The sequence below is a fragment of the Odocoileus virginianus genome, chromosome 19, assembly GCF_023699985.2.
Source record: "Odocoileus virginianus isolate 20LAN1187 ecotype Illinois chromosome 19, Ovbor_1.2, whole genome shotgun sequence".
Classification (NCBI taxonomy): Eukaryota; Metazoa; Chordata; class Mammalia; order Artiodactyla; family Cervidae; genus Odocoileus; species Odocoileus virginianus.
This window is the reverse complement of record NC_069692.1, coordinates 17,776,087-17,799,843: the sequence shown is the minus strand read 5'-3', so window position 1 is coordinate 17,799,843 and position 23,757 is coordinate 17,776,087. Positions and strand designations below refer to the sequence as shown.

General features: G+C 39.7%; 1 protein-coding gene across 1 annotated transcript in view; it reads right to left on the bottom strand.

Annotated features, from left to right (window-relative positions):
- Positions 1-11,403: 11,403 nt before the first annotated feature.
- Positions 11,404-23,757, bottom strand: part of MAN1A1 (mannosidase alpha class 1A member 1) — a 169,752-nt gene continuing 157,398 nt past the window's right edge. Inside the window, exons 10-13 of the mRNA XM_020899685.2 lie at positions 21,400-21,619; positions 20,184-20,356; positions 14,769-14,884; positions 11,404-14,088 (exon numbers count right to left, since the gene is read on the bottom strand). Coding sequence (XP_020755344.2) covers positions 13,962-14,088; positions 14,769-14,884; positions 20,184-20,356; positions 21,400-21,619 — 636 coding nt within the window. The 3' untranslated portion in view covers positions 11,404-13,961. The remainder of the gene's footprint in view (positions 14,089-14,768; positions 14,885-20,183; positions 20,357-21,399; positions 21,620-23,757) is intronic.

Sequence of the window (23,757 nt, the reverse complement as noted above, 5' to 3'; positions counted from 1 at the left end):
TTATGACCTCATAACTTCTCAAAGCCCCGAAGGAAAACATACCTTAAATACTGTTTTCTAGCAATCATTTTGGACTTCAAAGTTGTTTCGATTTGTCGCCTAGTACTAGATACTTGTCTTACCCAATTTCCTAAATTGGTATATTTTGGTTGTTTCAACTTTTATAAATAATACACAGTAGCAACTAACAGAGAAAATAATTTAGCAAAATGAGAAAAACTCCACTCCCAATTCTGGAAAAAAAAAAGACCGAAGAACCCACCCAAAAACCAAAACACTGTTCTACAGCAAAATGATCAAACTTGGCAACAGTGACTGAGGATATTATTTTTTGACAAAATTATAATGCAGACTGGCCTTAATTATTTTGCTAGATTGTTTTGGTCTAAATCACTAGTAGAGAGGGATAGACTGGCACAAATAACTGCAGTATAATGTAATAAATACACCCATTTAGGCTTATCCAAGATGCTAATACATCAAAAAGGAGGAAGACAGGGTCAGAGAAATTCACAGGTAACATTTGAACTGGACTTAGCAAAGTAGGCATTTCCATCTAAACCCAGCCAAGACTGCAGAGAAAAATACTCCAAAATGTCTCTAAATATTTTTTTTTTTAAATCACAGGATTCTGTGATGCTAAGTATTATTAAACTAATAGAGTCATTGTTTTGAAAAAAATCTAAGTTCTCTCTCTTGGAAGATCATTTAGCTTTCATCATTTTTATGTTCCACTAAGTAGGATATAAAACTAAGCTGATGTATATGGGTTGGCAGATAAAGGCTTAGAAAAGTGCTACTATTAGTCATGTGAAAATCTGGAGTTAAGATCAATTGTGATCCAAAGCAGGGTAGCCAAAGTTTAATCACTGACATCTGAAACGATCATTTTGATGGCCATGCTTTTCTCAGGTTTTATTTCAGGTTCATCTGTCCCTCTATTCTCTAAGAACAGGTGAATATTTCCTGGAAATATGGAATATCACATATTTCCTTCTCTGAAGCCTATTCTTTGACTGAAAGCACATGCTAAACTTTTTGGGATCTTTCACGGATGGGCAAATGTGACTTCTCACCAGCAAGTTCATCACTGAGATATGAAGGCTCAAAAATACATTCAGTATTTTTGCTCTGCAGCTCAGGGAGGACCCATGGATCGTTGCAATCAAGGCTCTCAATCTATTAGTTTCTAACAGTTGGTTATGAAAGTGAAAGAGGAGAGTGAAAAAGTTGGCTTAAAACTCAACATTCAGAAAACTAAGATTAGGGCATCTGGTCCCATCACCTCATGGGAAATAGATGGGGAGACAGTGGAAATAGTGTCAGACTTCATTTTTTGGGGCTCCAAAGTCACTGCAAATGGTGATTGCAGCCATGAAATTAAAAGACGCTTACTCCTTGGAAGGAAAGTTATGACTAACCTAGATAGCATATTAAAAAGCAGAGACATTACTTTGCCAACAAAGGTCCGTCTGGTCAAGGCTATGGTTTTTCCAGTGGTCGTGTATGGATGTGAGAGTTGGACAGTGAAGAAAGCTGAGCACCGAAGAATTGATGCTTTTGAATTGTGGTGTTGGAGAAGACTCTTGAGGGTCCCTTGGACTGCAAGGAGATCCAACCAGTCCATACTAAAGGAGATCAGTCCTGGGTGTTCATTGGAAGGACTGATGCTGAAGCTGAAACTCCAATACTTTGGCCACCTCATGTGAAGAGTTGACTCATTGGAAAAGACCCTGATGCTGGGAGGGTTTGGGGGCAGGAGGAGAAGGGGACGACAGAGGATGAGATGGCTGGATGGCATCACCGACTCAATGGACATGAGTTTGAGTAATCTCCAGGAGTTTGTGATGGACAGGGAGGCCTGGCGTGCTGTGATTCATGGGGTCGCAAAGAGTCGGACACAACTGAGCGACTGAACTGAACTGAGCAGTTGATAGTCTTAAGGTTTATTTTTTTCAATGAGGATCTCTCAAGCTAAGCGGAGGTTCCAAATAGTGAGTCTAACTGTAGCTAACTTGGTGACATTTACCTGTTTCCTCTCATATCTATTCCTTGAGCTTCTTCTTTTTTTTTTTTTTTTTTCCTTGAGCTTCTTAAGGTTAACTCTGAATCTCAGGGAACTAGAGTTCTCAGACTCTTGTTCTGTTTTCCTGGTAGTCTTGGTCATCTTGACCAATGGGAAGCATTGCTAAAAGACTGTGAGGTAGAAGAAAGGAAGAAGCCAGGGTATTTTTCTTATTCATTGTGCTTCTAGCGCTGCCTGGCCATTGCTGTATCACCTTCATGATTCTAGCTTCTCCTGGACTGTTCCTGTGGTCTCAGTTTCTGCTGAGTCCTCCATTGTCGATCTAACTCATGCTCTGCTCTTTTCTTCTCTCTTGTAGCATCACTGTCACCTTGTCTTTCCTCCTCCTGCCCAGAGAGTGGCATGTTGCCGTTGCTAATTTCTGAACTGCCATCAGAATTCACCATCCACTGTTTGATGTCTCAGCTCTTCTATCAGCAATGTAACACATTCTTTGTGTGTTAAATTTTTTCTTTTTGAGACTGAGTGGTTTCTGGTTCCCTGGCTGACCCCACTTGTAATAACTGCAAAGATAATGACCATAGAAGAAACTGGAGGATTTCTCACTTTAAACAAATCTCTTCACAGTGTGATGCCTGCTTCTGAGAATCCAGGGATCTTGGTATTGTAACCATGAGAGTCACAGAAAAAAGAAGGTTTTACCAACTTCCTTTGAGATGTGGGGCATATCAGCAGTTTCACCAAAGGTCTCAGGGAAGCTCCTAAAATGTACGGAGGAGCCAACAAGTAACCTCTGTCCGGTGGAGCAGTAATTGACACTTGGTCTTGGATCTTCATCTCACGAGATAAAACACAATCTCATTGCCAAATGGATTTTTTTTTCTTGCTTCCAACTTTTTATAAAAATACCATGGGCAAAAATGTAATACAGCATATATTTGTAGGGAAAGGGAGGAGTATGTATATCTCATTTTTCCCTTCACACCTTTTACTCCAAAATAGAATAAAACATTTATTTTACAGCGTATTCAAGACTCATTTTAAACAGAATAGCTTCTACAGTTAATCAATAGATAAAGACTCTGGAGAAGTCTTTGCTCTTGCTCGGACGTGCTGAATCTCCTATTTAAAGAATGAGCTGTGTACACGAGCCAAGAATGCTTTTTGGTTTGGCAGTCTTTATCTGATCTTTGGGAGAGGTTAAAAGCCCAGATACACAATGTGGAAATTTTGAAACTTCTCCTTAATGCACTCATCATTGTATGAGGAGACAGAAAGAGAACTAAATCTACTCTGTACTGTTTTTACAACAGAAAAATAAATCCAAGATCTTGTGAAAATTCATTATAATTATTTACCTTTTAATCATGTTTTTGATGTATTATATGCTTTTATCTAGTATTTAAAAGAAATTCTGTATATTGACTGATAATAACGACAAAAGTCGCTTTCAGATTTTCAGGGACTGATCAATCTCTCTGAGATCCCTTGCTATTCTCCCTTTCGGTTATTTGCTCATTTAGATTAGCACTTCCACCAGAAATAAAGACAAGAAGATAAGGTTGATGAGAGTGAAGATTCTAACCAGTCATTTTTGTCACCTGGTATTATCGCTGAAGAAAGGCCAGCGTGGGAAAAGGAAGATGAACTTATTAGGAAGAATATAACAATGTAATTATTAAGGGATTTGCTTGACTCCTAAAAGCCTTGGTCCTATTTCTAGAGAGGATTACAAAAAGGCTGCAGGAGCTACAGAAGAGTTCTTCCTCCTTTACATCACTGACGGGGTCTCCCATGTGCTTCACTGACCGGAAGAAGCCAGTCTCAGATGTGTGAGCAGCCTTTAACTATGATGGCTCAAACAAAAAACCCCCATCCCCTCCAAAACAAAATAAACAAGCAAGCCTAATCCTAACGGTGAGAGAGTATCTGGTGTGTCTGTTGATCTTACCAGCAGTGTGTAGTCCAGAATCAATTAAAATGGAGAAATACAGCTCGGGCTCCTGTGGGTTTTCCCTGAGACGACTCATGTATTTTGAACATGCTAAGAAATGAGAAAACTGTCCTATCTTTAGTGAGTTTTCTGTTGCAAGTGCAGTGATGAAAATTTTCTAATGACAGCTTATAATTAGGTATCTCACAGTTAAGGTAAACATGAGATTACCCACTAAAAATAGAATCTGCATTCAATCTTGCAGATAGAAGTACCACTTTGAGTTAGCAGGGCCTAGCAGAGGCTGTGTTCTGTTGCAGGCAAACTTAAGATGAAAACTTTGTTTTTATTTTTTCAACAAAAGTTTGAGACTTTTCCTTCATAATACTTTGTATGTGCTAAGTTACTTCAGTTGTGTCTGACTCTCTGCTACCCTTTGGACTGTAGCTCTCCAGGCTCCTCTGTCCATGGCATTCTCCAGGCAAGAATACTGGAGTGGGTTGCCATGCCCTCCTCCAAGGGATCTTCCCAACCCAGGGATCGAACTCCAATCTCTTATGTCTCCTGCACTGGCAGGTGGGTCCTTTACCACTAGCGCCACCAGGGAAGCCCTTAACACTTTGTTCAGCCTTTACCATATGTTCTCTGAGTGCCTTCTAGTGCAGGATGGAAGGATGTAACCAGATTGAAAACAAATACATGCCAGATGCCACACTGTCTTGTATTTTTATTCATTAATAAGCCACGGCAACTTCCTTTTAAAATCTTTTTTATTTTTTGCATATTTGCCCCCTTTCTAGCCTCCTGCTCTGTTCAAGCAAGAAGCAAGTCTAACTTGTTCTCTGCTGAATCCCTAGGGACCTGGGATAGTGTCTGAAACACTCTGGGAGCTTAACGAATGTCTGTGGAATGAATGAATAAAAAATAATGACCCAAGAGTGTGATGCATGTGAATAGGAGTTTGCATAAAGTCCTTTGGAGACTCACAAGAAGCAAGAACAAATTGGGGGAAGAGAGAGGCAGACAGGTCACAAACATGTAAACTGAGACTTAAAGGTGAGTAGACATTTTCCCAAGAAGAGTAGAATACAGACAGGGAGGGCCATTTCAGGTGGAGTCCAGAAAAGTGAAAGTCAGCAGGGGTGGGGCAGGGGAGGAGAGGGGAACTGTGTGTGCTTTGTTAGGCAGAATCTAGAGCAGAAATGCAATCCCCTCTTTAGAAGTGAACAGTCTTCTTCACTGGTGGGGAATACTAAATGAAAAGGCAAGTGTCACTCTCACATAATTCATGTCCTCAATGCTATAGAAACTAAGACTTTTTTTTTCTTTTTGAAGGCGGAGGATAGGTAACTGGACTCTCAATCAAAATCACTTTATGCACTTGTCTTTGAAAGGATGTGATTAGTTTTAAATCACTGTAAGTACATTTCAAACATTTAGGCTGAGGAGCTTCCAGTTCAAGATGGGAGAGTAGAAGGATATGGGCTTATCTCTTCCTGCCAGAGTACCAAAATCACAACTAGCTGTTGAACCACCATTGACAGGAGGGTGATAGAATCCAGAAAGAAAAGATACCCCACGCCCAAAGACAAGAAGATGCAAAGAGATGGTAGGAGGGGCACAATCACAATAAAGTCAGATCCCATAGTCACCAAGTGGGTGACCCACAGGCTGCAGAACAATAACACCAAAGAAGTTCTCCCACTGTGAAAGTTCTAGGCACCAAGTCGGGCTTCCCAGCCTGGGGATCTGGCAAAGGAACTGGGAATCCCCAGGGAATCTGACCTTGAAGGCCAGCAGGGTTTGATGACAGGACTTCCACGGGACTCGGGGAAACAGAGATTTCACTTTTGGAGGGCACAAACAAACATGTAAGCTGATCTTGGAAGCAATACTGGCTCTTTCAGAAATTATATCAGCAATCCTTCCTAGTTCATAAAATTGATTTTGTTGGTTTCCAAAGCTACTTTTGGATGAAAACAAAACTATACTTCAATTTAAAAGCAGTTCTTAACTTGAAGTCACTGTTTTATTTTCATGGCATTATTTGAATGCATCAATAACACAACTGATAATAGTGCTCTTACTAGTGCGGCAATCAAGCAGGTTGATCTCTTAGTTCTTTTCTTCTATAAATGCTAAAAGAAAACCTCCTGTTCTTTTAACAGAAAGTATGTGGAAAAGTCAATTAGTGCAGCATATTGGTGTGAAGAAAGAGCTGGATATTTCTGTTCTCATCTCAGAAAATAAGAGCTAAACTCTGACCTTGGAAGATGAGCAATAACATGTGTTTGAAGCAGTCTGATTGAAGGACGGCATCCAAAAAGGCCTAGGGTAGTTGGAAACCGCAAGCAAAATAATAGCAAATGTGTTGTCATAACAAAACAAGCTGGAGGCTTCCCAAGGTAGAGGAGAGATGATTCTTTTGCAGGAGATGATTCTTTTTAGCTCTTTATAAAGCTAGAAATTACCCCACTCCAGTACTCTTGCCTGGAAAATCCCATGGATGGAGGAGCCTGGTAGGCTGCAGACCATGGGATCGCTGAGTTGGACACGACTGAGTGACTTCAGTTTCAGTTTTCAGTAAAGCTAGAAATAGGGACTGGGATTCAGGGATTGAACCATAATCCTACCACATACAGAGATAAGAACATGTACATATATGAGCTGTATTGGTCCTCATGATGTAGGTGTTATTATTCCCATTTTACAGATGCGAAAAGTAAGGTTTTAATGTCTTATAATTTGGCTGTGGTGGTCTCAAGTCCACGCATGGAACATTCCTTGCTTCTGTATTGCGTTTCCTGCTCACCATCCACAACAGCCATCACTGAAGGTATAGCCTAGCTGCTCCACCTGGGCTGATCACTCCTCTCATTTTACAGATGAAGAAACTGAGGTGTAAAGACTTTAAGGACTTGTTTCAAATCATACAGGAAACTTAGGCTATAGCCAAGTCTGGAACTCAGTTGTCTTGATTCTTAGTGAAATCTGTTTGCCACTGGCCCAACTATACCTATTTTCTTCTCTACTGCATTATATAAAGAAAAGAGACTAGATGGATTTTTAGTGGTGGTATTTAAAATATATAAAATTTGGCAGCTCCTGGCCAAGAGTACATTAAGTCACAAAGTTATCCATCTGGAAATAGCAGATAGGAAGGTGAACAGTACTTAAAATGTACTTAGGGTTTATTTAACTAGTGAGGCTAAAGTGTTGTACTGACTGGCAGGGTGGTGGTGAGGTTTTGCACAAAGAAGGAAGAGACAGTTTGCTAGTCCTTCTGTCACTTACTAAACAGATGCCTTGGGTCCCAAGAGTCAAAGCTGTCATGCCCATGATACGGGGCCAACAGCACTGTGCCTGCCGTAAGAAGTCGGTATGGGGAGTTCTCAGCTTAGTTCTAAGGGGCGATTTGATGCTACACGTTTCTACTTCCTACCAACTACAAAAATTGAAAGTCAGGAACAAAGTTCCTAAAAACTCGGTGAATGAGAATCATCACTTCTCCTAGGAGAGTCAAAAAACAAAACAGAATAGAACAAGCAAAACAAAAAACTCTTGGGTGCCAGTCATTTTTTGGGAAAATGTTACTTGAAAATCAGTACATTTTATGGCCCTTTGTGCAGAATTATGAATTAATGTGTGTTCATAGCCTAAGGCCAAAATAGCCCAGGATGTGGAAAAGTTGCTCTGCATCTAACACTGTTTTTCTCTAGGCTTTCATGGTAATTTGCATTCACTGGGGAATTAAATGGATCTGTAACACAAGTTTACATTAATTTATAAGTAATGGCATGTTGTAAGGAGATTCAAAGTAATCATAACAATGACAAGTCAAAAAAATTTCTGGTGATTAGCATTACAATGAATGTAAAAATAGGGCGGGTGGGAGGGGCAAAGGTGGGTGTGGATGGAAATGAAGGTGATTTTCAGAGGTCATTTCCAAGAACATCTTATACATTTACATGACACATGGCTCACTAGGAATTCTGTGTACTCTGCACAAGTGACAACCATGTTAAAATTCAAGAAAAACAGAAGAAACAATTTAAGAATTGACTTTAAAAGCAGCTATTGGGAGAAGAAAGCAAATGGAACAGTCACTGAATTAGAAATAGAGAGGTGATTGAAGTTAATACTTTTAAGATTCCTTCAATAAGAAAGAGTTGTTTAAAAATCCAATGTAAATCTGTTTCTCAAAGATTTAGGTGTATGGCTTACTACTTAGAAATGCTTTTGTAAAAGGATGAATCTATGTTTCCAAAGTGATCCAAATTTTGTTTCAGGTTGTTGTTGTGCTTAAACCTTTAAGTAGAAATAAAAATTCGGAAGGTACATATGCTTGTCTTGACTTGCTAATTAATTCACTATTTCTTCTGCTATTTTAGGACTTCCACTTATTTATAACTTAAAATTGTGGCTCTTGACTTTAGAATGGATGGGAATTACAGAAAGAGCTCACTAAACATGGATATTCCAGGCCACCCCCTAATTTTGAGTTGCTTAGTTTAGGATAATGCTCTGGAATCTGCAGTTTAACAAGACTTACAAGAGATTCTGGCACAGGTGAACTGCAGCTGACACCTTGAGAAATATAGCCTTAGACCAGTTTCCAACAGTGAACTATGAATTTACACCTTTATTTTGGAGTGGGCTGGTTGGATATAATGTATATTCTCATATATTGTTCTTTTTTATAAGCATAAATCTTACTAAATCTCTGTGTCTGGTAGCACAGAGCCAGGATAGAAAACAGTTCCTGACCTTGGGAGAATTTCCCAGTTTCCTCATATTTAAAATAAAAGAGTTGGACTAAATGCTGTCTGGACTCCTATGTAGTTCTAATACTTTATGTGCATATCTGATGCCTAGCAAATATTTTGTAAAGATTATGACTCATGTATTGGCCAATGTAGGTGGAATGAACCAGAAGAAACAGAGATCAGTCTTTGGGCCATTAAATCAGTTAAAAAGATTAAAAAAAAAAATTTCTCTTCATCCCCTTCTGAGTCCCCCCAGATGTGAGCCACAACCTAAGGAGCTGGAATGGCAATTAGATATATGAACTCTAGGCTTAAATAAATTAAAAGAAAAAGATCTATACTGTTTTCTTAAAAATTTAAGCAACAGTCTACATATAATTGGGCTTCCCTTGAAGATTAGTTGGTTAAGAATCTGCCTGCAATGCAGGAGACCTGGTTTTGATTCCTGGGTCAGGAAGATCCCCTGGAGAAGGAAATGGCAACCCACTCCAGTATTCTTGCCTGGGAAATCCCTTGGGCAGAGGAACCTGTTGGGCTACAGTCCACAGGGTCATAGAGTCAGACAGGACTTAGTGACTAAACCACCACTACCACCTACACATAATTATCAGAAATTAGATGTATTGATTGCCAAGTTGTCATCTCTGTATGGATGGTTGATATTAGTATAAAAAAAAAATCATGCTTAGAATCTTTTTAAGTAATCCTGTCACTAACAGAGTAAACAAAACCAACATCATCTGTATTACAAATAAGTGAATTCAGAAGGTTCCCTTTTGATTAACTCTACGTTAAGTAAAAGAAACCAATTTACTTGCTTGATGCTATTCAAATAGGTTCTTTTTATGATATAGTGACTGGGAGATTAAGTTACAGAAAACAATAGTAGGCTATTCAAATAAAAACACTGAAAAAAACTCAACATTGGAGAAATCATGACTTATAATTTTTTTGGTATGTGTTTTACACAAGGCTATTTAAGTACCTTAATGATATAAATGGTGTAAAAAAACACCTGTTGGTTGAAGGTTATTCCAGTCATAAATACTAATTAACTCTGTATTTCCCTAAAACTACTATGTGTGCTAAGTTGCTTCACTCTGTCCAACTCTTTGTGACCCTATGGACTGTAGCCTGCCAGGCTCCTCTGTCTATGGGATTCTCCAGGCAAGAATACTGGAGTGAGTTGCCATGTCCTCTTCCAGTGGATCTTCCCAACCCACGGATCAAACCCATGTCTCTTACATCTCCTGCACTGGCAGGCGGATTCATTACCACTAGTACCACCTGGGATGCCCCAAAACTACTATAGGTAGCAGTTTTAAAAACTGCCCATTCTCACGATTAGTTATTTGAAACAATAGCAGGTAATACTGGTACTTAGTATTTTTTTTTAAATGTACTACTTATTAAGACATTTGTAAATAGCTGTAGCAAAGCCTGTGAATACAAGGTAGAATTTCATTCATTCATTCACCTGTTAACTAAACAGTCACTGTGTACACCAGGTATGAGATGCCACTCCAGGCAGTGAAAACGGCAGGGGGAGAAAGACCCAATAAAGTAACTTTCTGTTCATACAGGAGCTTAAATTCTAAGAAGTCAGGCAGACAACAGACACATAAGGAAAACGAATTGTTACATAACAAATCTAAATAGAAAGTAAAACAGAGTAAGGGACAAAGGGTGACTGGTAATTTTATATTGATTTGTCAAGGAATCCACTCTGATAATGTGCTAATTGAGCAGAGGCCTGAATGAAGTGAGGATGAGCCAGACATCTAGGAGAGATCTGGGCAGAGAGAACAGCAGTCCAAATGTTTGAAACATTTTAAAAAGTACAACCTGAATCTGAAAAATCCAGCCTTTTAAAAAATATTGGAGGTTCTCCTGTAGCTTAAGTTGTTCTTTTCTATTAAGCCTCTTTGACCACTCAAACCCTAGTGACCTCCTTCTCCTCTGAACATCTATAGCAGAATTTAACTTGTCATTTAACACAATGAAATGTTTTGTTTCACTGGTGGTGGTGGTGGTGGTGGGGTTTGATCTCAATTGGACTGTCAACTGAAGAACAAGGACCACTGATGTCCCCGGTGGTCCGGTGGTTGACAGTCTGCCTAATAAGGTGAGGGACATGGGTTTGATCCCTAGTCTGGGAACTGGGATCCTACATGTCTCGGGGCGACTGAGTCCCCATGCAACAACTACTGATCCCATGGGCCACAATTACTGAAACCTGTGCAGCTAGAGTCCATGCTCCGCAACAAGAGAAGCCAGAGCACTGCAACTAGAGAGTAGCTTTTGCTTGCTGCAGCTACAGAAAGTCCATGCGAGCAACGAACACCTAATGCAGCCAAAAATAAATTAAATATATAATAATCAAAAAAAAAAAAAAAAAGAAACACACTTCATGTTATTTCTGATGCCAACTCCCTGTCTCTACTCCATGGGTCTGGTGTTCAACATGTGTTAGATTCTTAACGAAAGTATCTGATTAACGAAAGGTGGTTATGCAACATTATTTGCAATCTAAAGTTTTTAATGGGAAAACTGTCCTTGTCACAATTCTCTGGGTACGGTATGGAATCACTGTTAGGATTTAATGTGTCCATTTGCCATGGTACACTGTCATCCCAAAACATCCAAAAACTTCCTTAAATGGAGAAAAACATAACAAATGAGGAGATATATCAAAAGACTTTATTTACAATAGAGAAATTTTACAAATATAGTTTTTAAAAATTATGTGTCAATCTATTATGTTTCCCATAACATTAGAGATTTATATAAAGTTGAAAATGACACAGTGGATTTAAGTACAAATCAAAAACAATGGGAATAACTACTAGTACATATGAAGGTGTCATGACAAACATCATTGAAGTTCTGTAAACTGCCATTTAACTTATATGTGTAATATTAATCATACAATGTATACCAAAACATGTGCAGAAACAAAATTAAGTGCTATTTTAATTATTCACCTTTTGGGATGTGAAAACATATGTAAACATAACTGCACAGTTTTTGCTGAAAATGAATGAAAGACAGCCTCTACCTAAGGACTTCAGTTGTTTAAAATAATTAACACAAAATATAACTTTAATTAAATTACATCACCATAATAGTAATCTCTTATTTTGCTTACATGATTGGTATTTTGGGTCCTAGGCTAAAAATATCCAAGTTCTAGAATTGAAATAACTTTGTTCTTGCTATTGGCTGAGCAAAATGTAGTACAATCTTCCTGCCTATTTATATCAGAAAGCAAAAGGTACATCATAGTACAGTCCTATGTGTTCATACAACCTGATTTTAATATCCTATCTGCTGCAGAAATACCTATCAGCTTGTGCTCTTTCAAATCATATTGAAAAGCAAAGAAAATAAATTATCTTAAATTGCTAGTTCAAAGACATTCATATGAAAGTTATAATCTAAATACATATGGCCTAATTTTGATGAGAATCTTCTATACTTTGCCTTTAAGTTTTGGAAATAGCAATCATGATGTCCTAAAGGATCTTTTCCACTTACTAATTTTACTGATTTATTTTTTGTCATATACCAATGAATAATATTGAAAAAAGGGGCAGATCATATGCCTTTCAGACAATAGAAATCTTTTGAAACAATTTCAAAAGTTGAAATAGCTAAACAACTAAGTCTGTTGAGATCTAAGAAAATAACTGTCTCAAAAATTATTAGGCTGAAGCATATAGAATTGCTGATATTGAGCAATTTTTAAACTACAAATGCCTTAATTTCATATGCTTCAACCTAATCCATGGGGTTGCACTGATCTATGTGACCGCTGTAGTTGAAAAGTACAGATGGTCAAAATCTCTGTACCTCAGTACATGCATCATCATATTAGCCCTTTCATAGGAATATATGTAAAATATGAACCAATATGATAACCAAATCTATTTCTGGGAAAATGATTCATATCTCAAAAAATGTTTTGAAAAATCACTTAATTATAATTATTTTGATCTGCTACAGGACTGTAGAGGATTGGGAGTGTCCATTCCTATGCATTACTTCTAAACAGAGATTGCTACGTTGAACTTAACCAGACAAAATATACTATATCCTAATTTGGTCTAAAAGTTTATTAGGTTTTTCCTCAATTGACCATGAATAGACACATTGCCAGAGATTCTTTGAGTTAAATCCTGCTTTCATAAACTGAAATGAATAACTAAGTTTGGGAAAAGACCCTTTTCAAACCTGAAAAACCTAAGCAAATGTAACAGTTTCTTTTTTTCAAGAAAAATACATTAAAGATGAAATGCAAACAAAAAAACCAGAGAGAAATACCCTCTCTCCAGAGAGTGAGCCCAGATTTCTTTACATATTCAGATAAAACCAAAAGCTAACACACTAAAAGTTATACAATTTCCCTTTAAAAAATATAATTCGGTAATAGCAGAGCTCTGCAAAACTGAAAAGCTCACTTTGTCGTGTGGTGGAGAATGGAAGAAATTAACCAGTACATGATCCAGAGATGACACAGGGCATTTAAAATAAAATCTGAAAACTATTTCCCAAATTAGGAAACACTAATATAATTAACCGACAAAAATATACTGTGGATCTGATGAAATGAGGTCGACAGGAGATGATCCTTTGGGGATGATATTCTAATTTGAATTACAATGTGAGTAAAGTATTCTAGAAGACATTCTATCAAATAATGATAGACCCGCATAAGGACACTGTCACAGTTATAAGATCTGTCTCTGGTGGATAGACAAACCCGATTAACATGAAATTGAAAAGGAAAAAAGCTTTTTTATTATTTAATTCATTATTATGGCTTTTTGCAACATGGCAAAACATTACAGCTTAAAGCAGACATCATCTCCTCATAGAGGAGGAAAAAGTTTTGCAGTCAAATCAAAATAGTAATTGAGAGCTCATAGGTATACCATTCTATTCAGTTTACTAAAAATGATACTACAGCTTCATAAACTCTAGAGATAACAGATGACTTAAAAGCAACAACAGAAAAAAACCTGTGATTCACTGGCTGAATAATAAAGGATACAGTAAGTAATTTAGGTTCATCTATATGTATGATAATAAACATATAAGACTGCAAAACAATTTTAAAACTTAGAATAATCACAGATCTATTAATAAAAATTCATCATGTGCCTGATCACCAGAAAAAGAATTATTAAGGTATGCAGTGAAAGGAGTGGAGGAGAGTAAAATATAAAATGTCGTTTTATTTCCCATCGTCTTCAACTTTCTTTAAATTCCTAGAGAGGACAGGGAGAAGATGTGCCTCGGTGTTGAAGATCCAATGTTCCAGAGGAAGTAGATCGTCATCAGAAAATATTAAGTACAAATATCTGGAGAGAGAAACATGGGTATGTGAGGCCTGAGGGACCCGGTTAGTCAGTGAAACCACAAAGACACAGGAAAAAAACTGTGCTTTGGTCCCGTGGACAAGAACCATACAAAGCGGTCCCAAGGGGCTTCTCTGGCGGCTCAGTAGTAAAGAATCTGCCTGCCAACGCAGGAGGCATGGTTTCAGTCCCTGATCCGGGAAGACCCCACACTTGGAACAGTAGAGCCCACGCACCACAACTGTTGCGCCTGGGAGCCGCAACTACCGAGCCCATGTGCCGCAAGGACTTAAGCCCAGGTGCCTGCGAGCTCGTGCTCTGCAACGAGAGAGGCCACCGCGATGAGAAGCCTGCTCACTGCAACCAGAGCGGAGCCCCCGCTCTCCACAACTAGAGAAAAGCCTGTGCAGCAACGAAGACCCAGCACAGCCAAAAATTAAAAAAAAATAAAAAATCAAAAAAGTAGAACATATAAAAATGTTAACTTAAAAAAAAAAGGCAGTACCAAGCCGCCGAACTTACATGATGATGAAAACACACCCACAGTTACTGCCATGCATGTAGAATGGATTTTGGAAGCAGTCATGCTTGATATTATTTGAATGTGCTCATGATAAAGACAACTGGAAAGAAGATCTGTGCAGGTATCTTGGTCACAGGCACTGAGAATAACTCTTACTTACTTTAGTGTCTCTGCCAGGAAGAAGCTCTGTTGCACATCATCGTAGCTCTCCTTGTTGAAGTAAACGTCCCTGAGGCCGGAATAGCCTCCTTTCACTCTGCAGTGTTTCTCCAGGGCCTAAACCACAAACAGGAGGGGAAAAGTGGCCACGTTTCAGGAAATTCGCTGTCACAAAGTTTTACTATTAGACTGTCACATTTAAATAAAATAAGGATTTAAACTGAATGACAGATGGCAACAGTTTCAGGTGAAAATTTAGAATATGAAAAGTTAAAGGACCTATGGACAGTATGTTTGTGCATGCTAAGTTGCTTCAGTTGTGCCCAACTGTGCAACCCTATAGACTGTAGCCCGCCAGGCTCCTCTGTCCATGGGATTCTCCAGGCAAGAATACTGGAGTGGGTTGCCATGCTCTCCTCCAGGGGACCTTCCTGACCCAGGGACAGAACCCCGGTCTCTTATGTCTATCTGCATTGGTAGGAGGTTTTTTCACCACTAGCACCACCTGGGAAGCCCATGGACAGTATATCTCACCTAACTGGAAACACTTTTACATGTAACTTTGGAATAATTTTTCAGTGTTTTTTTTTTTTTTCTTTAACCATTTCTTCTTATGGTCTAGAGCAAGATTCGTCAAACTACAGACCACAAGGTACATCCAGCCTGCTTTTTGTTTTTGTAAATACAGTATGATGGAACCACAGACACACTCATTTATGTATTGTGTATGGCTGTTTTTCACTACAGTGGCAGAGCTGAGTAAATGCTTATGGCCCCCAAGCCTAATTCTCTTTGGCTCTTAAGAAAGTTTGCTGACACCTGGTCTGGAAAGACTGCTAATGTAACTGGGATTCTAAACCACTGGTTCAGAGAGGGTGCTACTGTCATCAGAACATCTCATCTTTAAAAAATCAATAGCAGAGTACTAATGAGTGATATTGGTGACTGACAGATATAACAGGAGAAAATGAAAACCAGTGGAAAAAATCATGGCTGGCATCTATTTCTGAAATATACTTTTCTTTTAGACTGAGATGGAAGAAGATGGGATTAATCCACTGATACCTACCCAGAGAGAAACGATCCTACATTCCTACCGCTGCCTGACTACAAGTATTATAGGCAGAGATGGGAAAAGACAAGGGATGAGCAGTGTGGGAATGAAAATTTAGGTCACAAAATTTTAAAATAACTTGCCTTCCATTGTGTCAGTTACTGCTAACCTGACTGCTCTCTGTATTGGATATTTGGATATCACACTGGTTTGCCTTACTGGTTACCAGGTACAATCATCTCCAGGAAGTTTTTTTCTACTCACTACATTCTATTCATTTTAATAACTATATGGTCAAATAAAGATTCCTACTGTATACAAACTCTTATTGGAAATCTGGTTCTAATTCATAGAATGTGGACAAAAATAATAAAGTGTAAGACTAAGTCCCTTACAATGTTTAATGAGATAAAGGAAACATGAATAAGATAAAGGTATTCTTTAGGTTATTTTTCAGTTTTCTTCTACAGATCACAAACTTGTCCCTCTTAAAAAAAAATTTGTATAATTACATTGCATTTTCCTCCTATTCAGCTCAACTACCAAGAAGATATGGCATAGTTCTTGCCATATTAATTGAGAAAAATCTTCATGGGGGAGAAAAGGGTCTCGGAGGAAAGTATGGCTCTAAGAATGCAGAGCCTGGAAAAGGTGAGGTGGAGGGCAAAGGCAGGGAGCAGGAATGTGGTGGTGAGTGATCCACTTCCATCTGCAGACACTGATAATGAGGATATTGATTCCACACCCTAGGGCTGGAGGGCAGAAGGGAGACAGCATTGGTCGGGAGAAAAAGCTTTTAATTACCAGGTGAAAGAAAACCTAAGTGGCAGGCTACGTGAACACGTCTCCTAGTGTAGAACTTTTTAAAAGCCCTAAGGAACATAAGAACAATCAACTTAAAAAAAATCAGTTTCGATTATACTCTTAGTTTCAGACAAAGAACTAAATGGAGGGAAAGCCTGAAGAAAGGAACTTTCAGGCTCTATTATATTTTTCCTTCCTTCCTTTTTTGATAACTGTTCTGTTTGATAAAAAGTCAAATACCAGATACACGGAGTAGGCCAAAAATTATTTGTAAAAAAGGGCAAAAAAATAAAGATTCAGAAGAAATGTTGTTACTGAATGTAATGAAATCCTATGCCCAGACATTTCCTTAAAAGAAGATTTTATCCACAAAAATTTTTCTTCATTTGTCCCTTGAAGGTCTTTGGTAATGAGAGAAACTAAAGAGAGGGCCAGGCACGATAAACAGCTAACCTTCTTTCCTATAGAGACTTCTATGTGATAATGTGTTAGTTGCTCAGTTGTGTCCGACTCTTTGTGACCCCATGGACTATCGCCTCTCAGGCTCCTCTGTCCATAGGATTTTCCAGGCAAGAATACTGGAGTGGGTTGCCATTTCCTTCTCCAGGGGATCTTCCTGACCCAGGGACCAGAAATTTCTATAAGCTCCTTCTTTTGTTATAGAGAAAAAAGAGTTGTTTTGTGGGCAGGTGCTGCCCAAACATTTTTCATCATTCAGTTCACTTCCACTCATTCTTTTTTCTCTCCCATGCCACATGTGGTGAACCAGAGTAGTCAAGAACACAATCTGACATTTTAGAGGTAGGGGCTGATTCCCAGCTCTAGACTTCCTAACTGTGGCCTCAGTTTTCTGGATCCAGGGAGCATCCTTTTCCTCAACAGGAGGTTGTCCTGAGAACAGAACAAGATGATGACACATTATTATTAGCACCGTGCGGGCCTTTCAGAAGTTTAGAGAGGCCTGCCTGTGTGCTAGGTCGCTTTAGTCGTGTCCGACTCCTTGTGGCCCTATGACTGTATAGCCCATCAGGCTCCTCTGTCCATGGGGATTCTCCTGGCAAGAATACTGGAGTGGGTTGTCATGCCCTCCTCCAGGGGATCTTTCCAACCCGGGGAAACCACACCTCTTATGTCTCAGGCATTGGCAGGTGGGTTCTTCACCGCTAGGGCCACCGGGGAAGTTTAGAGGGGTCTTGCTACTTAAATTTTTTGAGGTTTTCGGTAAATTGAAAAGAAAAACAAGGCGGGGAGAAATGCCAAAGAGGTGTTTTTAACTTTCAAAAAGTAAAAAAGCCTTCATGTCAAGTCTAAATCTTAAGACTTCAGAGATGTGAAACTGGGGACGAACAGCTCTCCTGGGACCCCATGACAGTCACTGGCTTTACAGTTTCTCGACAGTGGAAGGGGCCACATACCCAGGACGCTTAGTCTGATCAGAGTATCATTTCACTACAGTCTTTGGGACTCAGCTTCTGGACATGGGTTCCTCCAAAAACAGAGCATGAGGCTTGGGTTGGATGCAGGGAGCTTTTTACAGTGGTGACATCAGGAAGCGATCGAGCTGGTGGGGAAAGTGAAGTAAGGAAGGGAGGAGGGCGGTGAAATACACATGGAGCAGGTCACAGCTGCGTGCCCAGCCGAGCCGGCTCCCGCCTGAAACCCTTTAAAGAGCCAAACAGAACGCCTCTCAGAATGACTCTTTGGAATAACTATTCTGGGATAGAGATGTATCAACTCCAAAACCTCAGTGGCTGAGGGCTGCACTTGGGGCTTCAGCCTCCCACACGTCCCAGGGCCCCGCCAGCTGCCTGGGAAGAGGCTCTGAGTCAGAACAGCTGAGAAGCGCATAACAGGACCAGCAGGCCAGCGTGTCGTCCACTGAAGCTGGAGCCAGGACACAGGGAGGGCTGGGGGGACGGGGCGCAGCAGAAAAGGAAAAAAGGGGCTGCCGTTCCTTCTAAGTCCATGATCCTCGCGCTTTTTCACAGAAGGCAAGAGGCCCCAGCACTCCTCCCCGCGCCGCCCCCCACTACATTTCAAGTTCTAACAGAAGTTACCATAGGCAAACACGGGGGAATTCCTGTGTTGCGACACAAGCAAACAATTTGACATCATATGCTACAGTAAAAGGAGTCAACAGATAAAAACCCTAACACATCAAACCAACCTTCACACCCTACAGACAACCCCGTCCCCAAGCAGCAAGCAAATCAAAGCTTTCTGCCCACAGGGCAAACTTCCGTCATACAATTTTTTTTCACACTTTTAACATCGCTAAAATTGGCATGTTATAATTTAATTGGTATTTCTTAATGGTATATAAAATAATGGTGTTTCTTATCAATTATAGTGTTTCATATTTGAGGAAATGTTATTACTGAAATTTTTAATTTAAACTGATCCTTGCAAGTGAGTGTTAACCTTAATTTCCTTGCTGGCCTATTGAAGACCAAAATAATTCCCAATTACCAAAGCTTAGCTGAACCTCAATTTTAATATACTTTTTATTCAGAGGAAAAAACATAAAGAAATTGGAATTACAACTGACTAACCATAATTAGAAAATTTTGCAAAAAAAAAAAAAAGAGGCCTAAAGAATTTCTATCACTTAAAATAACTGACAACTGGTGATAAGATACATACCAAATGAAAAGAGTAATAAGCAAGATTCATCAACAGCTTCCCAAGATATTATACACAAAGGCAATGCTCATTTTAGATTTCCTAAGAGAAGTTATTCCTAATGGTCTTAAAAGACAGCTAACTTTCTAACAAAGAGTGCTAGATAATAAGAGAGTGTATTGATAATTAAAGCATTTGCCTGTTCTTATCCCCTGAATTTCCTCCCACTCCTTTTGAAATAATAGCTCTTAAAATTAGACATTGTTTGATGCATATCCTAAAGTGCACCACCTCTGGCATTCAGCACACAAAGTGTTCAACAGATTAGTTTAGAAAGATGATATATCATATTTAGCAGGAAGAGATCCATGAAATGCCAAGATAATCCAAATAACACACTGGACAGATAGAAAGCTTATACATATTCCGAGGAGTCTGAGACTCATGTTGGAATATTCGTGTACAAAGTAGTTCTTCTATAGGTACTGTCTAAAAGTTAGATCTAAGTAGCTCATTTGCTCTAATTAAAAGCATATATTACCACTGTGATGCTCAAAGACTAAAAGAAACAATCATACAGTGGTTTCTTGAAACACACAATAGATAAGGGTGACTATTCCCAAGTTGCCAGATATCCTTTGTGGGATTAACTGATCAATGTTTTTATAAACATGAGAACTTAATTTTATAATAGGTCTTTCTAGATTCTCCTTCAATACCAGAGTAGGTATATTTATATACAAAAAAAGCAGAGCTGAAGGCAGGGATGTGAGATGACCTAACTGAAAACACTCATTCTTGAATGGAAAGATGGCTGGGCAAAGCTTTAAGCTTTAAGAATCATAGAAGAGTTAATATGCTAGATTGATGGGGATCACTGAACATTTTTTCCACACACACATTCCCGTAAGAAACACAAGCAAACTAAAACGTCACCTCCACAGCTTCCCAGGCCCATTTCCTGTACTTTGGATCATGAGTCAGTCGCCACATGTACATGTAAGTCTCAACAACTTCTGGCCGTAAGATGTAGTATTTCTCATTTTGCCTCGTAGCAATGGCTTCAACACCACCATCGAATCTGAAAGCTTCCGGTCCCAGTTTCACAACTAAAAGACATGCAGTGGGGGACAAGGGTTATTGTCTCTGACAATGCTTAGTGTCTATAACTTAAATGAAATTAAAAGATACTTTAAAACATTCAAGAGGGGTGCCAAAATGATCATTTTAAGGAATAGCCATAAACACTGTAAAATAAGCAATATTCAATATACATTTTTAATTTATCCACTGAAAGGAGTACACTTAAGAAAGTGGTAATAATCCTTTATTTTCTTTCATTTTACCACCATTTACTGAGTACTCACTGGGTTGGTGCAAAGCACCACCTTATTAGTGAACTAAAAAATTAGCGTTTGAGAATTCTAAGTCATTATGGCATGAATGTTATATAGTATTTGTGCATCAAACTTTTATAAGAAGGCAGCTAGACTCATCATATGGGGCTTCCCAGGTGGTGCCAGTGGAAAAGAACCTGCCTGCCAATGTGGGAGACTTAGGAGACATGAGTTTGATCCCTAAGTCGGGAAGATTCCCTGGAGGAGGGCATGGCAACCCCCTCCAGTATTCTTGCCTGGAGAATCTCATGGACAGGGGAGCCTGGTGGGTTACAGCCCATAGGGTCACAGAGTCAGATACAAATGAAGCAACTCAGCATGCATTGTATATTTCATGGAGATTCTGGGAAGATTAATAATGGTTTATAACATACCAAATTTCGTCTGTATTAGGACAGGGACTCTCACCCAATAGTATTTACATAAAGCAGGGTCAATAAGTTAGACTGGACCTTTTATGGCCTGGATTTTTGTTTATTGGTAAACTAAGGGTGGTGTGCTGCGATTCATGGGGTCGAAAAGAGTCGGACACGACTGAGCGACTGAACTGAACTGAAACTAAGGGTAAATATTTTTATGCAGAAATGCAATGCCTCTTAAAGTAAAAATGTAAATTCCTTTAAGATATTAATCATAATCATCAAATATTCATCAGGCACAGTGGATGTTCTTTTGATGGCAATAAATGGACAAAGCTACTTACTGAATGAAATAAAAAGCACAGAGATTACATATGAAGAGTAACAGGGACTCACAGGTGCGATTGTAAGATTCATGACAGGTCCGGGCAATTTCAGCCCCGAGCTGAAGGTAGTGTTGGGTCATTCCTTCAGGAGCGTCGTCTGCCCCGAGCGCAAACATGCCTCCAGCAAAGCAGGTCAGGTGGCCCATCTTGTGTTCCAGGAGGCCCCCTTTCCACTCTGCGATGTAAGTCAGGCCGTTACGGGACTTCCGGATCAAGTGAGTCTCGATAGCCTGAAAATAATACGCATTTTCAACATTTTGTAATCTTTTCTCAGATTTATACTAAAAACACATTGTGGCTCAGATGGTAAACAGTCCGTCTGCAATGCAGGAGACCAGGGTTCGATCCCTGGGTCGGGAATATCCCCTGGAGAAGGGAATGACAACCTACTCCAGTATTCTTGCCTGGAGAATCCCATGGACAGAGGAGCCTGGTGGGCTACAGTCCATGGGGTCGCCAACAGTTGGATAGGACTGAGCAACTAACACATTCACTTTCACCACCACATTATATGTGTGTGTGTGTGTGTATATATGAAAGAATAAAACCTCATTCACAATTTGAATTTGGTTCCATAAATACAATTCAACTTGAAATTTCATTTATTGCTCTTGTATATCTCCTCTAATCTATGCTTTGTTTGTTTGGTGAGTTAGAATTAATGCTGGTGGGCCAGCCCTGTAGGTTTGGCTTGGTTCCATGATCAAACACTTGTAGTCCTCAGACCAGAAAAGTTGTCTCCTTTTCAAAGACAGGCTACTGTTATAGGAGTGAGAGCTGCTTTAATGCATTTCCATTTGCAAAAATAACACAAATCACAGGCTCAGCTCTGAATAATGAACAGAGCATATTTGTGTATAAAACCCAGGCTAGTGCTATTACTCTTCCTTTTTCTCCCTCAGGCTTGAAAGGGTGGCAAAACAGAGCGGAGAAAACGGATCTGTTCTCCAGTCAGTCAGACTTTGTGTACGTATGCGCCTAGTTGCTCAGTTGTGTCTGACTCTGCGATGCCAGGGACTGTAGCACGCCAGGCTCTTCTATTCATGGAATTTTTCCAAGCAAGAATACTGGAGTGGGTTGTCATTTCCTTCTCCAGGGGATCTTCTCAGGTATCAAACCAGTGTCTCTTGCATCTCTTGTGCTGGCAGGTAGATCTTTACCACTGCTTAGTCTGGGAAGCCCCAATTGCTTGGCTTCAAATTCCAGCACTGACATTTACTATCTGTAAACTTTGTGGGTAATTTGCTTCCTGTATCTTTAAATCTCAGTATCCTTTTCCATGAAATAGGAATAGTAGTATCCATTGAGAAAACTGCAACATTATGTTTATAAAGCAGTCAGTACAGTGATCAGTTCAGTTCAGTCGCTCAGTCGTGTCCGACTCCTTGTGACCCCATGAATCGCAGCATGCCAGGCCTCCCTGTCCATCACAAACTCCCGGAGCTTACTCAAACTCACGTCCATAGAGTCGGTGATGCCATCCAGCCTTCTCATCCTCTGTCGTCCCCTTCTCCTCCTGCCCCCAATCCCTCCCAGCATCAGGGTCTTTTCCAATGAGGCAACTCTTCGCATCAGGTGGCCAAAGTATTGGAGTTTCAGCTTCAGCATCAGTCCTTCCAATGAACACCCAGGACTGATCTCCCTTAGGGTGGACTGGTTGGATCTCCTTGCAGTCCAAGGGACTCTGAAGAGTCTTCTCCAACACCACAGTTCAAAAGCATCAATTCTTCGGTGCTCAGCTTTCTTCACAGTCCAACTCTCATATCCATACATGACCACTGGAAAAACCATAGCCTTGACCAGACAGACCTTTGTTGGCAAAGTCATGTCTCTGCTTTTTAATATGCTATCTAGGTTGGTCATAACTTTTCTTCCAAGGAGTAAGCGTCTTTTAATTTCATGGCTGCAGTCACCATCTGCAGTGATTTTGGAGCCCCAAAAAATGAAGTCTGGCACTGTTTCCACTGTCTCCTCATCTATTTCCCATGAGGTGATGGGACCAGATGCCATGGTCTTAGTTTTCTGAATGTTGAGCTTTATGCCAACTTTTTCACTCTCCTCTTTCACTTTCATCAAGAGGCTTTTTAGTTCTTCTTCACTCTCTGCCATAAAGGTGGTGTCATCTGCATATCTGAGGTTATTGATATTTCTCCCAGCAATCTTGATTCCAGCTTGTGCTTCTTCCAGCTCAGCGTTTCTCATGATGTACTCTGCATATAAGTTAAATAAGCAGGGTGACAATATACAGCCTTGACGTACTCCTTTTCCTATTTGGAACCAGTCTGTTGTTCCATGTCCAGTTCTAACTCTTGCTTCCTGACCTGCATACAGGTTTCTCAAGAGGCAGGTCAGGTGGACTGATATTCCC